General features: G+C 36.3%; 1 protein-coding gene across 9 annotated transcripts in view; it reads left to right on the top strand.

The window, feature by feature from the left end:
- Positions 1-21,932, top strand: part of LOC105484242 (ELKS/RAB6-interacting/CAST family member 1) — a 541,895-nt gene that overhangs the window by 238,906 nt on the left and 281,057 nt on the right. For all 9 annotated transcript variants that reach the window (XM_071070649.1, XM_071070651.1, XM_071070652.1 and 6 more), the window contains one exon: positions 6,382-6,517. In XM_071070649.1, the coding sequence (XP_070926750.1) occupies positions 6,382-6,517 (136 nt within the window). The remainder of the gene's footprint in view (positions 1-6,381; positions 6,518-21,932) is intronic.

Below are 21,932 nucleotides of genomic sequence, written 5' to 3'. Positions count from 1 at the left end.
ATTTTTAAATTTCTCTCCTATTATTGATTTCTAATTTTATACTATTGTAGTTGGAAAACATACTTGATAGGATGTTAACATAGTTGGATTTAACACTTAATTTGGTGGCCTGACATATGATATATTCTGGGGAATGCTGTGTGTGTGCTTGAGAAGGATATGTCTTCTGCTGCTGTTGGATGGATGTTTCATAGAGTCTGTTACTTGCTCTGTAACTCTTATTCAGGTCTGACGTTTTCTTACTGATAGACTGTTTGACCTATCCATTGTTAGAAGTGGGGTAATAAAGTCCTCTCTTGTTATTGTATTGCTGTCTGTTTCTCCCTTCAGTTCTGTTAGTATTTGCTTTATATTTTTAGGTGCTCTAAGGTGGGGTGCAAATATACTAATACATTTACAACGGTAATATTCTCTTGATGAATTGACCCGTTTATTGCTGTATGATAACCTTCTTTGTCTCTTGAGACTGAAAGTATATTGTGTCTGATATAAGTAAGCCCATTTCTATTCTTTTTTGATTACCATTTCCATGGAATATCTTTTTCTATCCTTTTATTTTCAGCCTGTGTGTGTCCTTAGAGCTAAAGTGAGTCTCTTGTAGGCAACATATTGTTGGATACTTAAAAAAAATGTTAGTCACTCTCTATCTTTTGATTGGAGAATTTAATCCATTTAAAGTAATTATTGATAGTTAAGGCCATTTTATTGTTCTCTGTTTTGTAGGTCCTTTGTTCCTTTCTCTCTTGCCGCCTTCCTTTGTGATTTGATGATTTTTTTTTGTAATGGTATGATTAATTCCTTTCTATCTTTTATATGTTACTGGAGGTTAGTTTTCTTTGTGGTTACCATAAGGGTTACATAAGACATCTTATAACAGGCTGTTTTAAGGTTATAATAACTATAATTACCTACAAAAATTCTACAATTTTACTTCTCCCTCTTTCATAGTTTATGCTATTGATGTCACACTTTACATCTTTTTATATTTGTGTATCCATTGACAAATTATTGTAGCTGTAGTTATTTTTATAATTTTGTCTTTTAACTTTTATACTAGTTAAAATTGATTTATGTACCTCGATTGCAGCATTACAGTATTCTGAATTTGACTGTATATTTATTTTTACCAGTGAGTTTTATACTTTAATGTGTTTTCATGTTTTTATTTACTGTCCTTTAGTTTCAACTCAAAGAACTCCCTTTAGCATTTCTTATAAGGCGGGTCTAGTGCGATGAACTCCCTCAGCTTTTGTTTGTCTGGAAATATCTTTATCTCATCTTTTTTTCTGAAGGACAACTTTTGTTTTTTGTTTTTTGTTTTTTTCCATCTGATGGCACCTCTGACTCCTTGACATTGTATTATTTGTTTCTCAGAGAAGTAAAGCAATTTTTTTTTTCTTTTGAGACGGACTCTCGCTCTGTTGCCCAGGCAGGAGTGCGGTGGCGTGTTCTCAGCTCACTGCAATCTCCGCCTCCTGTATTCCAGCGATTCTCCTGCCTCAGCCTCCCCAGTAGCTGGGACTACAGGTGCGTGCCACCACGCCCGGCTAATTTTTTGTAGTTTAGTAGAGATGGGGTTTCACTGTGTTAGCCAGGATGGTCTCGATCTCCTGACCTTGTGATCTACCCACTTCGGCCTCCTAAAGTGCTGGGATTACAGGCGTGAGCCACTGCACCCAGCAACAACTTTCTTACGTATAATATTCTTGGCTGGCAATTTTTTATCTATTAGCACTTTGACTATATCATCTCATTCCCTCCTGATCTGCAAGGTTTCGGCTGAGAAATGCACTGATTGCCTTATTGATGGTGGTAATGGTGGTGTGTGTGTGTGTTGGGGGTTTCCTTGTATTATATAGGTTGCTTTTCTCCTGCTGCTTTCAAAATTTCCTCTTTGCCTTTGATTTTTCGGAATTCAATTATAATGTGTTTCAGTGTAATTTTCTTTGACTTGAGCTTTTGAGCTTCATGAATCTAGATGTCCATATTTCTTTCAAGATTTGAGAAGTTCTCAGGGAACAAACATTCATTTAAGTAAGCTAGATATTTCTTCTGTTCTCCTTTTGGGACCTTGATAATGCACATATTCATTCATTTGATGGTGCATCATAGTTTCTGTATGCTTTTGTCATTTTTAATTCATTTTTCTCTTTAGTTTCTCTGGATAATTTTAAACAATGTGTGTTTGAGTTCAGTGATGCTTTCTTCTGCATAACTGGGTTTCCTGTTGAAGCTATTAATTTTTTTTTTTAGTTGTCAGTGTATTCTTCAGTTTCAGGATTTCTGTTTGGTTCTTTTAGAGTTTCTATTCCTTTATTAAACTATTTGTTTTGTTCATGTATTGTTTTCCTGATTTTTGTTGAGTTTCCTGATTTTTGTTTCTGGGTTCTCTTGAATCTCATTGAGGCTCTTTAGGATGATAATCTTTAATTCTATCAGTCATTTCATGAATCTCCATTCCTTTGTGATCAGTCATAAGGACTTTATTGGTTTACTTTGGTGATGTATTATATAATTGTAAACCGAATATATAGAAAACCGAAAAAAAATCTGTAGAAAAATAATTAGAATTAGCAAGAGCATTTAGCAGGTTTTCTAGATATAATACCCATATATGGGAATCATATTCCTATTTATATGCCAGCAAAAAGCCACTAGAAAATGTAATTTTAAAAAGTTATTAGAATGATTTATTTGGGAAAAGTCCATTAGCGCATCGAGTCATTAGATGGGAGGTTGAGGAAGGTGAAGTCTACACACAGGAGAGGCTGGGCTGTCGCTGCCTTGACGTGCTGGTTAATCTTAGCCTCTTTAAGAGTGAGAAAACCAAGGACCAGGCACAGTGGCTCACGCCTGTAATCCCAGCACTTTGGGAGGCCAAGGCGGGCGGGTCACTTGAGGCCAGGAGTTTGAGACCAGCTTGGCCCACATGGTGAAACCCCTTCTCTACTAAAAATACAAAAATTAGCCAGGCGTGGTGTTGCTTGTCTATAATCGCAGCTACTTGGGAGGCCGAAGCACCAGAATGGCTTGAACCCGAGAGTGGAGGTTGCAGTGAGCCAACATTGTACCTTTGCACTCCAGCCTGGGCAACAGAATGAGACCTTGTCTCAAAAAAAAAAAGAGCTAGAAAACCAGACATTATATTATATGCTCTCAGATGTGAGGCAATGTCAGTTACACAACACCATTAATTATTATTTTTACCTAAAAATGAAAATTGAATATATTCAAGTCTGTAAAGCTAATATTCAGTATCAGCACAAACAAAAAGCAAGAGATACAGAGAAACAAGTTGAATTTTATCATGAAGAAGCAAACATACAATCCAGAATGTGAGTCATTGTGTGGAATAATGGATTTCCTTTAAAAAAAAAATCACTGGCATTCAAAAAGTGTACATTGGAGGAGGTAAGAGACTTTTCTCTAGATTAGTAGGGGATGAAAAGATCTAACAAATAAGTACAAAGTATGGGCACTTTTGTATTTTGATTCAAATAAAGTAGCTGTAAAAACTAAACTTTGATACGAATGGGGAAATTTGAATATGGGCTATATTGATATCGAGAAATTAGTTAATTTTGTTACAGTTTACATTGTTGAGAAGTGCTCTTTTTTGGAGATGCATAAGGAAGCATGTATAAGGATGTAATGACATGATGTATGGAATTTTAAATGATGACAAAACGTATAATGTACATAGGAATAAAATATATACACATCTTTCATGGAGGAAAATATAACGCTTTGTTAGAAGCCTTTTAAGGAGACCTAAAGAAATAGATAAACACACTGACAAGTTTTCGACTTAACAATAATGCAAAAGTGATACACATTCAGTAAAACCATACTTTGAATTTTGATCTTTTTCTGTGGTATGTAGTATGATACTGTCTTGTGATGCTGGGCAGTGGTAGTGAGCCACAGATCCCAGTTAGTCACACAACCAGAGAGTAAACAACTGATATTTTCCAGATTAGGTGCTTTAAATGCATTTTGAACTTAGGATATTTTCAACTTATGGTGGGTTTATTGGGATATAGCCCAATGGTAAGTTGAGGAGCATCTGTAGTATGTTAATGAATTGAAAGATCCAAAAGCATGAAGTTTTTCCCAGACTGATATTGCTTCAGTGTAATTGGAATCAAAATCCCAGAGGCTGCTGTTGGGTTTTTTGTTGCTGTGGTTGGTTGGTTGGTTTGGTGGAACTTGACTGGCTAGTTCTGAAATTTCTATGAGAAGCGTAAAGCGCCAAGAATAGCGAAGACAGGTTTGAAGAAGGAAAAGGTAGGGAGCCTTGCCTTACTAATTACTTCTTGTAAAGGTATAGTAATTAAGGTGGTATAGGTCTGGCACAGAAATATACAAACATAGCCACAAAACAGGTACACATGTATATAGAAACTTTGTACATGGCAATGCATGTAAATATTCCTGGGAAAATTCATTCTAAATACTTGTAAAAGAAAGAAATTTTATTCTTATCTTATACCAGACCCCTCAAAATAGAAGTATGTTCTTACCTCATAATATATACAACGTCAGTTTCAGATGGATTAATGACTACAACGTGAAAGACAAAGTTAACGTCGTTTTAGGGGAGTATCTTTATGAACTTGGGATGGACAAGATTGTGTGGAAATGTCACAGAATTGTATATTGTAAAGGAGAAGATTGATACATTTGAAACAATTAAAAATTTTAAGCTGGACATGGTGACTCATGTCTGTAATCCCAGCACTTGGAGGTGGAAGCCAGTGGATTGCTTGAGTCCAGGAGTTCAAGACCAGCATAGGCAACATAGCGAAACCTCGTCTCTACTAAAAATTAGCGGGGTGTGGTGGCACGTGTGTGTAATTCCAGCTATTCAGGAGGCTGAGGTGGGAGAATCACCTGAGCCTGGGAGGTCAAGGCTGCAGTGAGCTGAGATTGTGCCACTGCACACTAGCCTTAGCGACTGAGAGCCCATCTCAAAAAAAAAATAAAAAATTGAATTCTGTCAATGAAAAGATGTAAAGATATCATAGACTAGAAGAAAATACTTATATAACATATAACAGACGGATAAAGTATTATTATCTATAATGTATAAAGAATACCTACAAGTCATTAAGAAAAAGATACCTTAATTTTAAAAATGTACAAAAGACACAAATAACTATTTCACAAAAGTGGAAACAGGAATGACCAAAAACTGTATAAGATATTTAGCCAAGGTGGTTAAATGCATTTGACATTGCATTTTAAAAGTATAATGAAGTACTATTTTTTTTTTATACCCGGTTGGAAACCTTTAGAAAGTACCATGTGTTAATGGATGTGAAGAGTTATAATGGCCACTGTTAAGCACAGCTAGCAAGAGTATAAATTAATATAGCTTCTTGGAAAATAAAATAAGGTATACCTACTGTGTTTCCTAGCAATTTAGTTCCTAGGCCTATACCTTAGAGATCTCCTTGCGCAGGTAAATCAGAGTGCACCTAGCAGCGTTATTTAAAATAGCAAGAAAATGGAAACAACCCAGTTGTGATCTTTGGGGGAGTGGATTAAAATAATTGCCATGTATTATTTCACACCTCAGTGAAAGTGGAGAGGATTAAAAGATACATTACACTCTGAATGGTCTAAGTCTCGAAACCTATTGAAAGGGAATAATACTGAATATTCTGTACTAAAAAGAAAAAGGAATAATTATTTATCTTTATAAAGCTCAAAAACATGTAAGCTATAAATGAACAGCTCATATATATATATGTAGCAAAACAATAATAAAAGCAAGGGGATTTTAAACATAAATGTCGAGATATAGGTTGTTCTTATTAATGGAGGATAGACCAATAGTAGAGAGAGGCACAACAGGGAGCTTCAGAAGTGAATATAATGTTCCATTTCTTAAGCTAGGTTTCTAGATTTTTATGTTGTTATTTTCATCTACATCTACATTATATACAGTGTATTGCATGTTTGAAATGTTTAATAATGGTAACATTAGAGTTGTTTTACAAAACTTTCTTTTTCTATCAGCCATTCTAACATTTCCGTGCATCGATGTCAGGAGACTGCTTCCCTGTTTCCAAAATCTCTGACTTGGTTTCTTTTTAGTCATTTCAGATTATCCCATGCCTTTCTTTTGTTTTATGCTTTCATTGTTCTTCATAGAGTACATGCTGAAATACATGTTCTTTATGGGAAAACTTATTTTTGTAAACAAATATGCTCCCGCTGACAGGAAAGAATTTGGAATTGTGGAAAAATTTTACAGTATATATTTATTTGTTGTTTTTCAATGACTCCTTATTGTCACTGGTGTAAGTCTCTAAATAAACATATTGTTTCTATGCATGCATATGCAAAGCTTGATTCTTCTCCTTCTGTCATTAGGCAAGTGAAAGACCAGAATAAGAAGGTAGCAAATCTGAAGCACAAGGAACAGGTGGAAAAAAAGAAGAGTGCACAAATGCTGGAGGAGGCTCGGCGACGGGAGGACAACCTCAACGACAGCTCTCAGCAGCTCCAGGTTAGAACACAAGGAGAACCGGAAAGGATGGGGTGAAGAGATTTGATCCATAATCGCGTGTTGTTTTCCTCTTCATCTTTATCCTCCTCTTTTTTCTCTGTCTAACCCTGCTTGCTGCCTTCCTCTCAGACCAACTGTTTAGCAATGAAGGAATGGCTTTAAATAGAAAATGCAAGTTTTATTCCACAGCTTTATGAGGACACCTCAGCATAGGAGAAAGTTCATCTTGCTTCAAGTTGATGACACGTAATTGGTAAGTTCAATGACAGTGTAATGAGTGGGTTATATTAGGCTTCAGGGTTGTCAGTGTACTTCTCTGCCAGTTCCGTCCATTACAATGGATTGCTAATCTTAGTTTGTGTCTTTCTTCCTTTTTTCCATTCTTCCTCTTTTCCTTCTAACCTCCCTCTATCTTTCCTTCCTTTCCTCTTTTTAAATATTCAATTTAGCAAGAATATTTTACAGTCATACAGAATGTGACATATAAACTGTATTTTTTCACTTCAGTGGAGTGATCATTGATGCCTAAACCTAATTATTCACAGATTAATTAAACCAGGCTCAATAACAGCAGTAGCAGCTATCATATCATAAGTGCCAGTTAGGTCCTCAGTATTTGAAACTAGGCTCTGGTCATTGGTTTTGTTCTAACCTTCACAGTAATCCAAGTGGAGCAGGTGGTATTGTATACATTTTGCACCGGGTAAAATGGATTCAGAGACATTGCGTTACGTACATAAACGCACACAACTTCCGAATGGCTCAGCCATGATTTTAACTGGGACTTCCTGAATCTGTGGACTGTCCTCTTTGTCTTGATCCTAATGCTTCAGAATGCAGGTTTAGATTATAGGGAAGAATACCGTAGACACGCTGGAGTCTCTGAAACTCATGCTGAGTCTAAGCCACTGCCAGATTGTTTTTCTCTAGTTAACAGTTTCTGATTGGGTCTGATACTGTGTATGTGCCACAATTACAATCTTTACTGGAGAGATTCGGAAGAGTTACTATGCAGAAGCCATTTTGAGGCTTTACAGCTAATTCATTTAACATATGAAGAAGACTCTACTTTTTACTTATTTTTCTCATTCCTCTTTTATGTAACTTTTACTGATTATATTTATAGAAAAAGTCTAAAATTTCCTCAAATGCACCAAATTTTGAAAAAAGCAGCACACCAGTTTTTCCTCATCCTTGCCAATAAGTTAATATTGGCAGTTTTCTCCTCTTTCTGTTATTCCTCCTTTTTTTTGGTTAACAAAATACAAATCTGATGAGTGGAAAATATTTCATTTTGTGTTAATTTACATTTCTCTGATTACCAGTGACATTGTTTTTTCAAGTGTTGAATTTTCTTTTGTTTGTTAATGTAAGTTAAATCTCTCTTCCATTGTTAGCTTTTCCTCCCATAAATGTTTTGCTTAGTTCATCCCCATTTTGAGAGTATGTATTTACACATAAATACTTGTAAGTTGTTCTGTGCTTTCGTATTTTTACCTTTACTTTTTAATTCATTTTATGGTATTTGTGTGGTGAGGATATTTTTTCTTTATTGCTAACAACTTCACTAGAATGTTTATAGGGAATTATTTCATTGCTCACAAACTTGAATTGATGTCTTTATATTTTATGAAATTGATGATTAGTCTGTTTCTAGGATTTCAGTTTAACCTTCGTTCTTGAACTATGGCCACATTGTTGTTTAATTATAGAAAATATTTATTTTATGATAAGGCAAGCCCCTCTTTATGTTAACGCCTTAACTGTTTCATTTATCTTCCCCTCTCATCATTTAATGTTTTCTGTTAGCAATCTGTCTTTATGAACCAAAAATACTCTTCTAATCTTCTGTCAGTTGTTTTAACACCAAAAGTGCTTTCATATGTAATCTCTTATTTCCTTTTTATATAAACTAAAAGATAAATAAGATAGATTATATTATTTATATTTTACATATAAGGAAAACTAATTTAGAGTGGATGACTGACTTCCCCAAATTGTCTAAGTAAATGATAAGTATCAAAGTTATGAAAAAGATAACTGATGGCCATGTGCAAGTTACACAGAGATGTAATTCATTCAAATACCGTGAAAAGAGCACTGGACTACAAGTTAGGATACTTAGGATCTGATCTCAGTTCTTTTACTAACTACTCAGTTACTTAAGTATATTTCTGTTTATTTATTTATTTACTTATTTTACAGACAGTCTCACTCTGTCACCTAGGCTGGAGGGCAGTTGTGTGATCCTCCTGTCTCAGCCTGCCGAGTAGCTGGGACTGCAGACCTGTAATTTTTAAATTTTTTGTAGAGACCAGGTCTCACTATGTTGCCTTAGGCTGTTCTCCAACTCCTGGCTCCACACAAACCTCCTGCGTCAGCCTGCCAAAGTGCTAGGATTATAGACGTGAGCCACTGTGCCTGGCCCCGTTAATCATATTTAGAGATCACAATCTGGGTATTAGGGGTACTCCCTACCACTGGATTGTCATTTACAACAACATAATTAAGAAATACAGCCGGGCATTGTGGCTTATGCTAATCCTAGCGACGCAGGAGGTGAGGGATGGAGGATCACTTGAGACTAGGAGTTCAAGACCAACCTGAGCAACATAGTGAGACCCTGTCTCTAAAAAAATTTAAGAAATTAGCCTGGCAGGATGGTGTACCTGTACGGTCCAAGTTACTTTAGAGGCTGAGGCTGGAGAATTGCTTTATCCGAGGAGTTCAGGGTTGCAGTGAGCTATGATTGTGCCACTGTACTCCAGCATATGTGACAGGACAAAACCCTGTCTCTGAAATAAATTAAATAAAAATAAAAGAAGTTAGGAATTCTTGGAGAAATTACTCATTCCAGGATTAGAGCAAGAAATGTATGGGATAAACCTAAATTAGTAGTTCTCAAACATGTGTGCATTGGAGTTCCATGGAGGGCTGTTACAGATTGCTGTCTCCTATCCCTAGGGGTTTTGATTCAGTAAGTTTGGGGAAAGCCCCGGGAATTTGCATTTCTAATAAGTTCCTGGGTGACGATAACATTCCTGGACGAGGAACCACATTTTGAAAAATCACTGCCCTATAGCATCATGTGATACGAAAAATTGAGAACCTGTCAAAGACTGCTGGGGTCATGTAAGGATGGACACAGGAGCAAGAATGAAGGGGCTTTCATTGGCCTAGGACAGACAGCTGGAGCATAAGAAAGACTGATGAGTAAGTTGTTTAAAACAAAGTATTTTTAAATCTGCCAACTTCATGATGAGACTCTAAAAGTACTTTGGAGATTGCTGGGGCACCAGTGCCCTAACACTGGGATTTGCTTTTTAAAATTCCGGTGGTAGTAGGGGAAGCGTTGGCCATTTTTTGATAGGTTATTGAAGCTGAGTGACGGTGACATGGGGTTTATGATATTATCTTCCCTATACTTTTGCATGTTTGAAATTGTCCCTAATAAAATGCTGAAAAAGAAAGATATCACTTAACCACTTGAAACTTTCATATCTCTAAAATGAGTCTTAAGAGAGATAAGACTTCACTCCTTAGACTTTAGTGTGCCTTTCAGTTCTGAACTAGCTTTTTAACCATATTTACATAGCCCTGGAATGGAGCCTTTGACTCTGGCTTCATTTCTTAGCCAAACTCCTTATTTGTGTTTTCCCTTTACTTGAGAAATATTTCCTATATTTTCCAAGTAACTTCTTCTTTCATATCTTTGCTTGAATTTCATGGAGTTGGTTTCTTCTGTTTTTAAACTGAAGGTCATATACCTTGGCTTTTGTTTAAAAATGATAACTTTTAATTAACGTACTAGAAAAATAATTAATTCATAATATTTATTGTTTACATCCCGCTACATTTTCTTTTAAACTTTAATTGTACTTACTTGTAATACTAATACATATATACACTCTTTTGTATTTTGCTTTTTAAAAACTTTTTATCGTTTAAGCATTTCCGTGAGTTATATGTTTTATATTGATGCTTGTACTACTATTCTCAGCTGACTCCAGAGTTCAGTAGCTTTACACACGTTCCTCTTTTTCTGGACATTACCTAATTTTCAGTTTTCACCGAGCAAATTTGTACAGATGAATTGTACCCAATTTGGTGATTTCCGTTGGTGATTTCTCAGAGCAAACTTAAAGTATATGAAGTGTTGTAGCTTTTCTTAAATTTCTGTTACCAAAGATGAGCTAATTTAGAGAACCCCCAGCAGTTTGCAGGCGTTCTGTTTTCCCCATAGCCACTTCGGTTCTATTTAATTTTCTGCTCATTTTACACATGTATAATGGCATCTTCAAGTTGTCATATTTCATTTCTTCAGTGACACTGTCCGTTTTTCACATGTAATGATTTATTATCTGAAATTTCCGTGTCACATTTTAATTAAATTTGCTACCTATCATGAAGATCTTTGCATATCACCTACTTTGGATTGCTATGTTATAAATGACATTGAGGAATGATGATTGTTGCGTATTTTTTCTCTTTCAGTCATCTTTCTTTTGAAATTTATGATTGTGTTGTTTAAACCTCTTTTCAAAAAAAATCTTTTAAATTGCTTACCTTGTCCTTTCTAGGCTGTTTCTTCACTTAATCTCCCATTTGCAACACAGTTAAACTTATTAGTTTCTTTGAGTTCTTTAGCTGTGTGTATGTGTTTGTTTCTTGTAAGTGTTCATTGCTTTAATGCATATGGAGTTTATTTTATATATCTTATAAAACATAAATTTAAAGTACTCTTTCTTTACCCTGATACCCAGTTCTCCTGGTAGCACTTAGTAAATAGGTATTCTTTAAAAAATATTTTTAAATCTACTTAATCATATGCTAGATAATCACATAGAAGTTTCCATTTCATTCTAGATTCATTGTTTTGTCTTTAATCCAATTTTTTTTTTTTTTTAAACAGAGTTTCTTTTGCCCTGTCCCCAAGCCTGGAGTGCAGTGGTGTGATCTCAGCTCGCTGCAGCCTTCACCTCCTGGGTTCAAGTGATTCTTCTGCCTCAGCCTCCCAAGAAGCTGGGATTACACACCTGGCTAATTTTTTTGTATTTTTAGTAGAGATGGGGTTTCACCATGTTGACCAGGCTGGTCTTGAACTCCTGACCTCAGGTCATCCACCAGCCTTGGCCTCCCAAAGTGCTGGGATTACAGGCGTGGGCCCAGCCTTTCTGCATTTCTTTTGCACTTTGTTTACAAAGTCAGTAGATCATCTTCAACATCATTAACTTTATCTCCAAACTTTTTTTCTAGGTAAATTTACCAGTTTTTTCAACAAGCTTTGAAATATCATTTGAGTCTCTTTAGTTTGTTAAAATAACTTAAAGAATATTATCACTTGTAATTTATTCAGTCATCTGTAGCCAGGAACTAAATTCATTCCTTTTTTTTATTCCTATCTATGTTTATTATTTATCATGTTAAAGATTTAAGGAATATAAAATATTTTCTAAAGAAAGCTAATATCCAGATTACAAAAAAGAGCAAATGAAACTTCAAGGCATAAAATAGTTGAAAAAAGTATTAGCAAATGCTCTTTATTGTATTTGCCTATAAAATAATGTTTCTCCGGATGAAAACTGAGACAAATTCCTTACAGAGCTCCTGTCTCTAAAGGTTGTGAGCATTAATGAGATGACACATGTAAAAGCTTCTGTAAGAGCAAATGTTAACAGGACTGGACTAGGTAGTAGTAGCATAACAGGTACAGTGGGCCCTCCATACCCATACTCAGCCAATGGTGGATTGACAATATTATGGAAAAAACCACCAATAAAACAGAATAATAAAACAATAAAAAATAAAATAATATACCAGCTGTTTACATAGTGTTTACACTGTATTGGGTATGAGAAGAAATCAAGAGATGATTTAAATTATATGCGAAGATGTGCATAGATTATCTGCAAATACGATAACATTTTATATCAGGGACTTGAGCATCTGTGGATTTTTATATTCCAGGGGAGTTTTAGAACCAATCCCCAGAAGATACTGAGGTGCTACTGTAGGGATGTAATGAAACGTGAGAGATTCTAGAATTTTCCTATAAAAGGAGGCATTCACTTCATTAGGAGGGAACTTTTAATTTTTCCAGTAGAATTTTGTGAGAAATTTGCCTCATGTTACTTCATTTCGAGCAGTGGTTCTCAATTAAGGCTCAATTTTGGCCCTAAGGAGTATTTGGCACTGTCTGGGGACGTTTGCAACTTGAGAGGTGCTGCTGTCACCTAGTGAGCAGAGTGCTGGGATGCTGCTAAATATCCTGTAGTTTGCTGGATAGCCCCCACAGCAAAGAGTTATTCGGCCCACACTGCAAATAGTGCTGAGTTTGAAACCACATTTAGAAACACTTTGAACACCAGTTCTTTATCCAGAGTGTTACTGTGGATGAAGTTTTCATGATTAGCTTTGGAAACCTAATACGTATGGCCATATTTATATTTTTTTCTATGTAGAGCTAAGACCAGTGCTATTAAGTTAAAACTCTGTAGTGGCAGTGCCACAGTACCAAATAATATTGCCCCGGTACATAGTTTTCTGGTACCATACGCTAATGTGATGTGAAATAACGCTAGGAGCGTTGTGGTGAGTGAGTAATTTACATAACATACACATTAACATCATTCTCAGGCACATAATTCCAGATTGAAGTTAGCATACCATGTGATTGAAGTATTCTGTATTACTGTGAAAGAAGACTTGGTGCTCTAGAACTATTTAATATTTGTCACACCAAAGTTGTAATCGAATGACTTTGGTTATATTTGGTGTGTCATAGAATAGTAGAATAGCAATTAATTCTGTCTTCTTCTTTTAAACATTTTTATCACAATGTTTTGTGTTTTAAATTTCTGGCTATTTAGGTGATCTGTTGATGTTTTCATGAAATAGGAGAAGTAAAGGGAAACATTACCACCTTATTTCTGTTTTTTGAAGGAATTATTTTAGTATTTCTATCTTAAGTATAATAATTCTGGGATTAAAATATTTATTAAGTGTTTTATACTTAATGGTTGTTGGTTTATTTTATTTTATTTTATTTTTCTTTTTAGAGAGGGTCTTCCTCTGTCACCCAGGAAGGAATGCAGTGGTGTGATCTCAGCTCACTGCAGCCTCTTTCTACCAGGTTCAAGTGATTCTCATGCCTCAGCCACCCGAGTAGCTGGGATTCCAGGCATGTGCCACTATGCCTGGCTAATTTTGTGTGTTTTTATTAGAGATGGGGTTTCACCATGTTGACCAGGCTGGTCCTGGCATCATGTGATCTGCCTGCCTCGGCCACCAGAAGTGCTGGGATTACAGGCATGAGCCAGCACACCTGGCCCTGTACTTAATGTGTTTGTTTGTTTTGAGACGGAATCTCGCTCTGTCGCCCAGGCTGGGGTGCAGTGGCGCAATCTTGGCTCACTGCAAGCTCCGCCTCTGGGTTCACGCCATTCTCCTGCCTCAGCCTCCCTAGTAGCTGGGACTACAGGCACCCGCCACCACGCCCGGCTAATTTTTTGTATTTTTAGTAGAGACGGGTTTCACCGTGTTAGCCAGGATGGTCTCGATCTCCTGACCTCGTGGTCCGCCCACCTTGTATATTTTGTACTTCAATAAATGGAATTATATTTATTCTTTTTCACTTCTTTTGTTGATTATGATTTGTGAGATTCATTTATATTAGTTATATGTATCATCCACACCTTTATTGTCCTTGTACTGTGTTTTTTATTTAATTCAGAATTCCACATTTATATTGAAAGTCTTCTGAAAAGACAACTTCATTTCTTTTCAATTTTCCATTCTTTGAATACTTCAGATGGTACCAAGAGTAATTCCTTTTGACAGAAAGTGAGTTTGGAAGTAAGTGGTTACTTTGCTGTTTGTTTTTGGTTCAACACATTAATCATGTTCTGATTAGATTAAACACTGTCTTACATGTGGAATGAAAATGATACCTAAAAAATTGAGAGAATCTGAGGATCCCAGAGATTCTAAACACCTTTTTGTCATTTATCATGGCCTTCGATGTGAATACTCTTCCTTATGATGTCACATTGCCACTGAGTTGTATCCTATTTGTACCTTTGTGTGTTGGACAGTTAGTTACTGTGATTTGTAGTGACTTATTTCACAGTTTTTGGTCTCAAAAGCCTCTTTATATTTAAATATTATTAAAGTTCCCAAAGTGATTTTTTTTTTCTTTTTTTAAATAGAGACTGAGTCTTACTGTGTTGCCCAGGCTGGTCTCGAACTCCTGGCCTCAAGTGATCCTCCCACCTTTGCCTCCCAGGATGCTGGGATGATAGGCATGAGTCACTGCACCAGGCCTCAAAGTGATTTTTTTATATGGGTTATATATGATATACATGTGTAGATCTTTAGAGGCAGCTATCCCATGTCTAGATTTATATGCATATACATGTCCAAAAATATAAAAATACATATGTACAAGGTGACTTACAACATTATTCCTAATTGCAAAATTTTGAAAACCTAATTGCCTATAGGTAGGAGAGTGCTTAAATTCATCGTGGTGAATCTACACAAGAGACTGGCAGTTTTAAAAAAGAAATGAAATGTGTGAGCAAAAAAAGATAGTATTTTAATCGTAGAATAAAATATATATCCATGAGTTTATGCTGATATAAACAAGTAATCAAATACATAAATAAATGGCATATGGACAGACAGCTTTCTCATAGAAGAATTTCAATTAATATGTATAGATGGGAATAAACCAAAAGAAAATCACCATGAGACAAACTGATGGTTGTGAAAATTAGTGTGTGAAAGTTTGAGGTTAAACATGACTTTCATAGTCTCAAAATGTTTTCCCCAAGGTGTTTGTTTATTTTAACAGAAGACTGTAACTTTTCAGTGAAGAAACCTACCAGGCCACCTTAACAATGTGTTTAGAGTTAACATTACCAGTTATACAGAGACATGAACCTCCCAAACCCCTTGATACAAGGCACTGAGAGGGACACAGTATCATTTCTGTGGTATTCTCTCTGAAAATGTGTAACCTCATTCCAATAATGAGAACATGCCACACAGACGCAAATTCTGGGACATTTTACAAAATAACTGAGCAGTACACTTTAAATATGTCAAGATGATGAAAGACAAGGAAAGACTGAGCAGTTACAGATGGATTTGAGGGGAAATGTCAGCTAAATGAATTGTGGGGTCTTGGACTAAAGCAGATTTCAGGAAAGGGAACAGAGAATTGGCTGGGTATAGTGGTGCATACCTGTAGTCCCAGCTACTGGGAGGCTGAAGAGGGATGGCTGGGTATAGTGGTGCATACCTATAGTCCCAGCTACTGGGAGGCCGAAGAGGGAGAATCACTTCAGCCCAGGAGTTTGAGGTTGCAGTGAGCCCTGTTTGGACCACTGCACTTCAGCCTACAGGACAGAGTGAGACCCTAAGAAAAAAAAAAAAATCCAGAAAGAAAGGACACTGGTGGAAAAACAATGAAAGTAAGGTTCGCAGGTGGGTAAATAGCATTGAACCGATGTTAATTTCCTAGTTTTGATCATTTTACTATAGTTTTGTAAGCTGTTAACATTACAGGAGCCTGAATAAGGAGTAGATGGGCACTGTTCTGTTTTTGCAGCTTTTCTGTATGTCTGTAATTCGTTCAGTATAAAAGTTTTATTTAAAAAATGTGTTGACACTCTATTTCTCAGCACTTTTAATCATCCACTTCACTTTGCCATCCCTTTGAAATAAGTACGCTTTTGAATTTAAAGATGGCTTACTACCAAAATTAACGTTACAGGGTAGTTAGCTCAGGCATTTTTCCTGAACTTAGGAATGCAGATATTATGTTCTCATATTGTTGACTTCCTAAACCCATAGTTTAATTAAGAATGTAGCTGATCAGGCTGGGCACGGTGGCTCATATCTGTAATCCCAGCACTTTGGGAGGCCGAGGCTGGCGGATCACCTGAGGTTGGGAATTCAAGACCAGCCTGACCAACATGGGGAAACCCCGTCTCTACTAAAAATACAACATTAGCCGGGCATGGTGGCACATGCCTGTAATCCCAGCTACTCGGGAGGCTGAGGCAGGAGAATTCCTTGAACCTGGGAGGTGGAGGTTGCGGTGAGCCGAGATCATGCCACTTCACTGTAGCCTGGGCAACAAGAGCAAAACTCCATCTCAAAAAAGGAAAAATAAAAAAGATGTAGCTAATAAAGTTGATCATTCTAAAGATTTGACTCAAATCCTCAAGCCATGATGATGTAATATGGCTATTATCAGTAGAGTTATACCTAGGCCTAGAGATGAACCTTGACCTGTCTGTATCCTTCAAGTATAGAAGGTTTAATTTTACTCATTTTTAGACATACTTGAGATGTCTTTCATTTTTTCAATATAAATTTATCGAATGCTTTCTAAGTGTCGGGCACTGTTGCTAATCTTTGGTTATACAGTGGTGAAAAGACATGTTCTCTGCCCTTCTGGAACATTGTCTCATGGAAAAACAATAAAACTAAACAAATAAGTAAATATCAACCAGGGTAAGTACTACAAAGAAATAAACAGGACCCTGTGATAGATGATGGGGGAGGGAGATGTTTTGGACGACAAATTTAGGTAGTGACATCAGAGGAGTCCTCCCAAAGGATATGACATTGAGATCTGAAAAAGCCATATAAAAAGTGGAGAAAACAGTTTTTAAAATTGAGGTTATCCATACGGCAGTGAAAAGCTTGGCATTTTCAAAGTAGAGAATAGGTAAGGATTAGGTCAAAAGGGACCTTAGAGGCCATGAAAAGTTATTTAGATTTTACAAGCAGTGAAACATTCTACGCGAAAAGTTGACAGGATCTGATTTGCATTTTCAGGATACTGTTTTTTGCAATATTTGGAGAATGATTGGAGTAGGACAAGAGTCATACAGAAAGTGTTTGCTCACTATTTCATGCCTTTTTGTGCTGGGCAGTTTTCTATGCTAGAAATAATGTTGCACAAGACAAGCTTCATACTCTCAAGAAGCTCACATTCTGGTAAGGGCTCTGTGAGAGTGGTGGAGAGCGGTTTTTATTTATATTAAAAAAAATTTTTTTTTAGAGACAGTCTCGCTCTGTCACTCAGGCTAGAGTGCAGTGGCATGATCATAGTTCACTGCAGCCTCACACTCCTGGACTTAAGCAATTCTCCTGCCTCAGCCTCTGGAGTAGCTGGGACTGTAGGGGTGTGCCACCATACCTGGCTAATTTTTTTTTTTTTCTTATTTTAAGTAGAGACTGAGTCTTGCTATGTTGCCCAGGCTGGACTTGAACTCCAGGCCTCAAGCAGTCCTTCTGCCTTGGCCTCCAAAATGCATGGATTATACTTTACATTACTTACTACAACTTTTTATTTCTGCTGAATGTCAAAAGATGTGTTATAATACAAGTACAGTAATTTTAATTATAGTAATTGCTTTACACAGAACTGAAATTAGGTAAATTCCAGCAACAGCAAGAACCTTTAAAACGTATAGAAGCCTAGTCTTAGCTGATTGACTGTTGGTGATTTGGGGATTAAAAAAAGCTTTCTCTTGAAAGCCTACCCATCTTTTAAGGGTCAGATGCTTTTTCTTGTGAAGCTGCTTAAATCCTCACAGTTGGAATTAATCATACCTTCCGTTGTAATTTCATTCGTTTGTGTCTGCATTGATTTTGGGATTTATTTTATATTACTTTGTATTATATACTACTTGTGTGCTGGTTCCTCCACATACTTGAGCTTGGGAATCATGTCTTGGTATTTTACATATAGTTGGTACTTCATAAATGTTTATAGATTTTAATTGTATCTATCGATGTCAAGAACTTTCAGTCACATGCATCTTAGCCTGGTCTCTTAGTGTGTTTGGGCTGTTATAGTAAAATACTGTAAACTGGCTAGCTTATAAACAATAGAAATTTATTTCTCACCGTTCTGTGCCTGGAAAGTCCAAAATCAAGGAAGCAGCAGATCTAGTGTCTGGTACAGGTGCACTTTCTGGTTCATAGGTAGCACCTTCTTTTTGTGTCCTCACATGGTGGAAGGGGCAAGGCAGCTCTCTGCAGTCTCTTTTATAAGGGCATTAATGCCATTCATGAGGGCTCTGCTCTCATGACCTAATGACCTCCCAAAAGCTCCACCTCCTAATACCATCACATTGGTGATTAGATTTCAACATACAAATTTTTTGGGGGGCACACAAAATTTAGATTCTGATTCTGATTCTGATCTGATCTGATTCAGACCATTGCACCTGGTATTTGGAGCCTCCTATGAAACCAAGCTCTCTGTTTTTAACCTCATCTTTAGGTTGGATGCATGGCTTCTCTGTTTTACACAAGCTGACAGTGTTGGTGTTCTTTGAATATAACACATTGTTTTCCTAATGTATACTCTTCTACTTACGCAGAATCTTTTTCCTGTGGATTTCCAGTTTTACTACATAAAGATTCTGCCTTAAAATTAACTTTTGTTGATGAACTCTACCTGGACTTGTTACTTTCTTACCCATTGTTCCTTAGCCTGTATGTTTAATCGTGCTTTATTGTTGACATACTTTTCAATACATTGTTTTATAATTGCCTGTGTGACTTAACCAATTTAATTTTCCCTTCTCAACTAGTTTATGTCTGCCTTAAGTGAAGAATTGCTTTAAAGTTTCTTTTTAGTTTTTCTTAAACATTGTTTTACATAGGTTCATTAATTATAGCTGTACTTGTTGAGTTATAAATAATAAAATTTAATTTAGTTATAATTTTTTTGAAATGGAATGATATTCAGTTCAGCATCCTAATAAATATTCTCTAAAATTCCGTAGGCTGTCCTTTAAGAGCCTTGTATGTTTTAACACGGGAAATGCCATCTTCCCTTAGTTGAGAATATTAATTCTTTGAGCAGTAACACTCAGATATACCTTTCGGCAAGGCTATAAGTTTTAGTCACATCCTAATAATACAAAGTAGAGTGGACTGAAAGGAGGCTCCTATCAATAGTAGTTTGGGGCTTTGTTTTTCTTTATAACAAAGATAAGTATCTGAATTTAACCTTGAAAGAGGTTGTTGTGAGAGATTAATGGAACTGCTGAAAGAACGCTGTGGTGCTGAGTCAGCTCTCCCAAGACCAATGAATATTAAGAATAAAGTTCAAAGAAAGTGAAACAATGGAAATAGAGACGGGGAAAATCAGCTTTACATATATTTAAGCATATTCTCTTCTTAGATATATAGTCAACGAAACATTTGTGTTTTTCTCTGTAATTTGATTTAACTCTGTCTACAAAAACAGTTTCTTCATTTTGATAAGAGATTTTTTTCCTTTCTGAGATGAACACTTCTTATACTTCATTTTTAGATTTGCCAGGAGGATAATTATTTAAGAAAGCCTTTTATAAAAATTAAGATTGTCTGACATCTTTTTAGAAATACTGTTTCTAGAAATAGTATGTGATTTGTCACATGCTGGGTACATCTAATTTATTAATGTTCTTGTTTTTGCAAAAATAAATTTTGGTTTCCTGTTTCTAGAACTTCTCCTTCACCTATTTAAATGTTTAACCCTGTATCATTTCTTCCTTTTTTTTCTTTTTGAGACGGAGTCTCGCTCTGTCGCCCAGGCTGGAGTGCAGTGGCCGGATCTCAGCTCACTGCAAGCTCCGCCTCCCGGGTTTACGCCATTCTCCTGCCTCAGCCTCCCGAGTAGCTGGGACTACAGGCGCCCGCCACCTCGCCCGGCTAGTTTTTTGTATTTTTAGTAGAGACGGGGTTTCACCGTGTTAGCCGGGATGGTCTCGATCTCCTGACCTCGTGATCCGCCCGTCTCGGCCTCCCAAAGTGCTGGGATTACAGGCTTGAGCCACCGCGCCCAGCCTCTTCCTTTTTAATAAAAATTTTTTCTTAGTAAAACAGGGCTTTTTCTGTATAGAATATTGTCGTAGGTGAGTTTTTATGGTGTTCTTAATGAATGTTAGAGTAACGGATCACAATGGAAAAGTTTGCCTATAAATCAGCATCTGTTTTTACATCCCTGTGGATAGTTGCTGAAATTACGCGTGAAAATTCTCTTTTACTGCAGGTGAAGCATCTATACAAATTGTGTGCAGCTTTTAAAAACTCCTATCTCAAACTGGGCCATTTTTTACCATTTAGAAAAAAAGCAAAATCATGGGTTAACATTATTTTTTTAAATTCTGAAGTGTTTGAAATGGACTCTATAGTACTTTTCCCTCTGACCACATGTCAGTTCAATTTAATAGCAGTGAAATTTATTGAAAGACTGTTTATTGATAGGACTAACGTGCTCTCCATAAAATGATGAATAAAATTACTTTAGGCACTAAAATTATCAAAAAGCGGACACTACGTTCTCAGCGAGATGAATGGTTTACTCCTTTCCTTTGTGTTGTGTGAGATCTTCTTGGTTTGCATTTGGAAGCAAAAGTCTCCAGTGAGATTCTTTTTTCTCTTAAATTTTATTTTTAATTATAAGGGATACATAATAGTTACACATATTTGCGAGGTACGCGTGATGTTTTGATACAAGCTTGCAATGTGTAATGACCAGATCAGGGTAATTAGGGCACTCATCACCTCAAGCATTTATCATTTCTCTGTGTTAGGAACATTATAATTCTGTTCTTTTAGGTATTTTAACATGTACAACAAAGTGTTGTTAATTATAGTTGCCTTATTATGCCACTGAATACTAATCCTTTTATTTTTTGAGAGAACAGAATCAGGTATGTAAATAGTCCGTTTTCTAAGACCTCAGAGGCAAAAGTCAGCCTCTTACGGACTACATCAGTGTCTGTTATTTTAAGGAAAAGTTATTTTGGGGAATTTTCGGTAAAGACTTTGAAAACGTATGCTTGTTCTTTTTATAAGCATTACAGATCAAAGATTTATAGTGTCCTAGGATTAGGTAAACCACATGTCCTTGCCCAAGTTTCTCATACTCAGCTACCATGATTTTCAAGATGAGAACCTTCCCAGTCTATATGGGATATTTGTGCTATATGTTCTGTAAAATTCATTGATATAAAGCATCATTTTTATATGTGTACTTTTCTGTTTATTTAATGAAATACATCTGCTTTTGTTTTGACTTTGGTTTTTAACAATTGAGGTTATAACAGAGCAGCACTCTAACTGAGGGGAGATATTTGAGGAGTTTTAAAGAGAAGGAGGCAGAGAATATTTTTAAATTTTAACCCACAGTATTGCCTTAAAGTAGTTGGTATGTAACCAAGTTCTGTCTCTGTGTTATGCTAGCTTTCACTTCATCAATGCATATGGCTTCAGTATTTTTCCCCACAAAGCATCTGAGAAGTTGGTAAATGAATTCTGACATGTTGAATGATTTTAATGAAATCTTCTGGATGTGTATATATGCTTGGGGGATGGGGAAGAGGGAGGCAGAATA

The sequence above is a fragment of the Macaca nemestrina genome, chromosome 10 (assembly GCF_043159975.1).
Source record: "Macaca nemestrina isolate mMacNem1 chromosome 10, mMacNem.hap1, whole genome shotgun sequence".
NCBI classification, from domain to species: Eukaryota; Metazoa; Chordata; class Mammalia; order Primates; family Cercopithecidae; genus Macaca; species Macaca nemestrina.
This window is presented reverse-complemented; position numbering and strand designations above follow the sequence as displayed.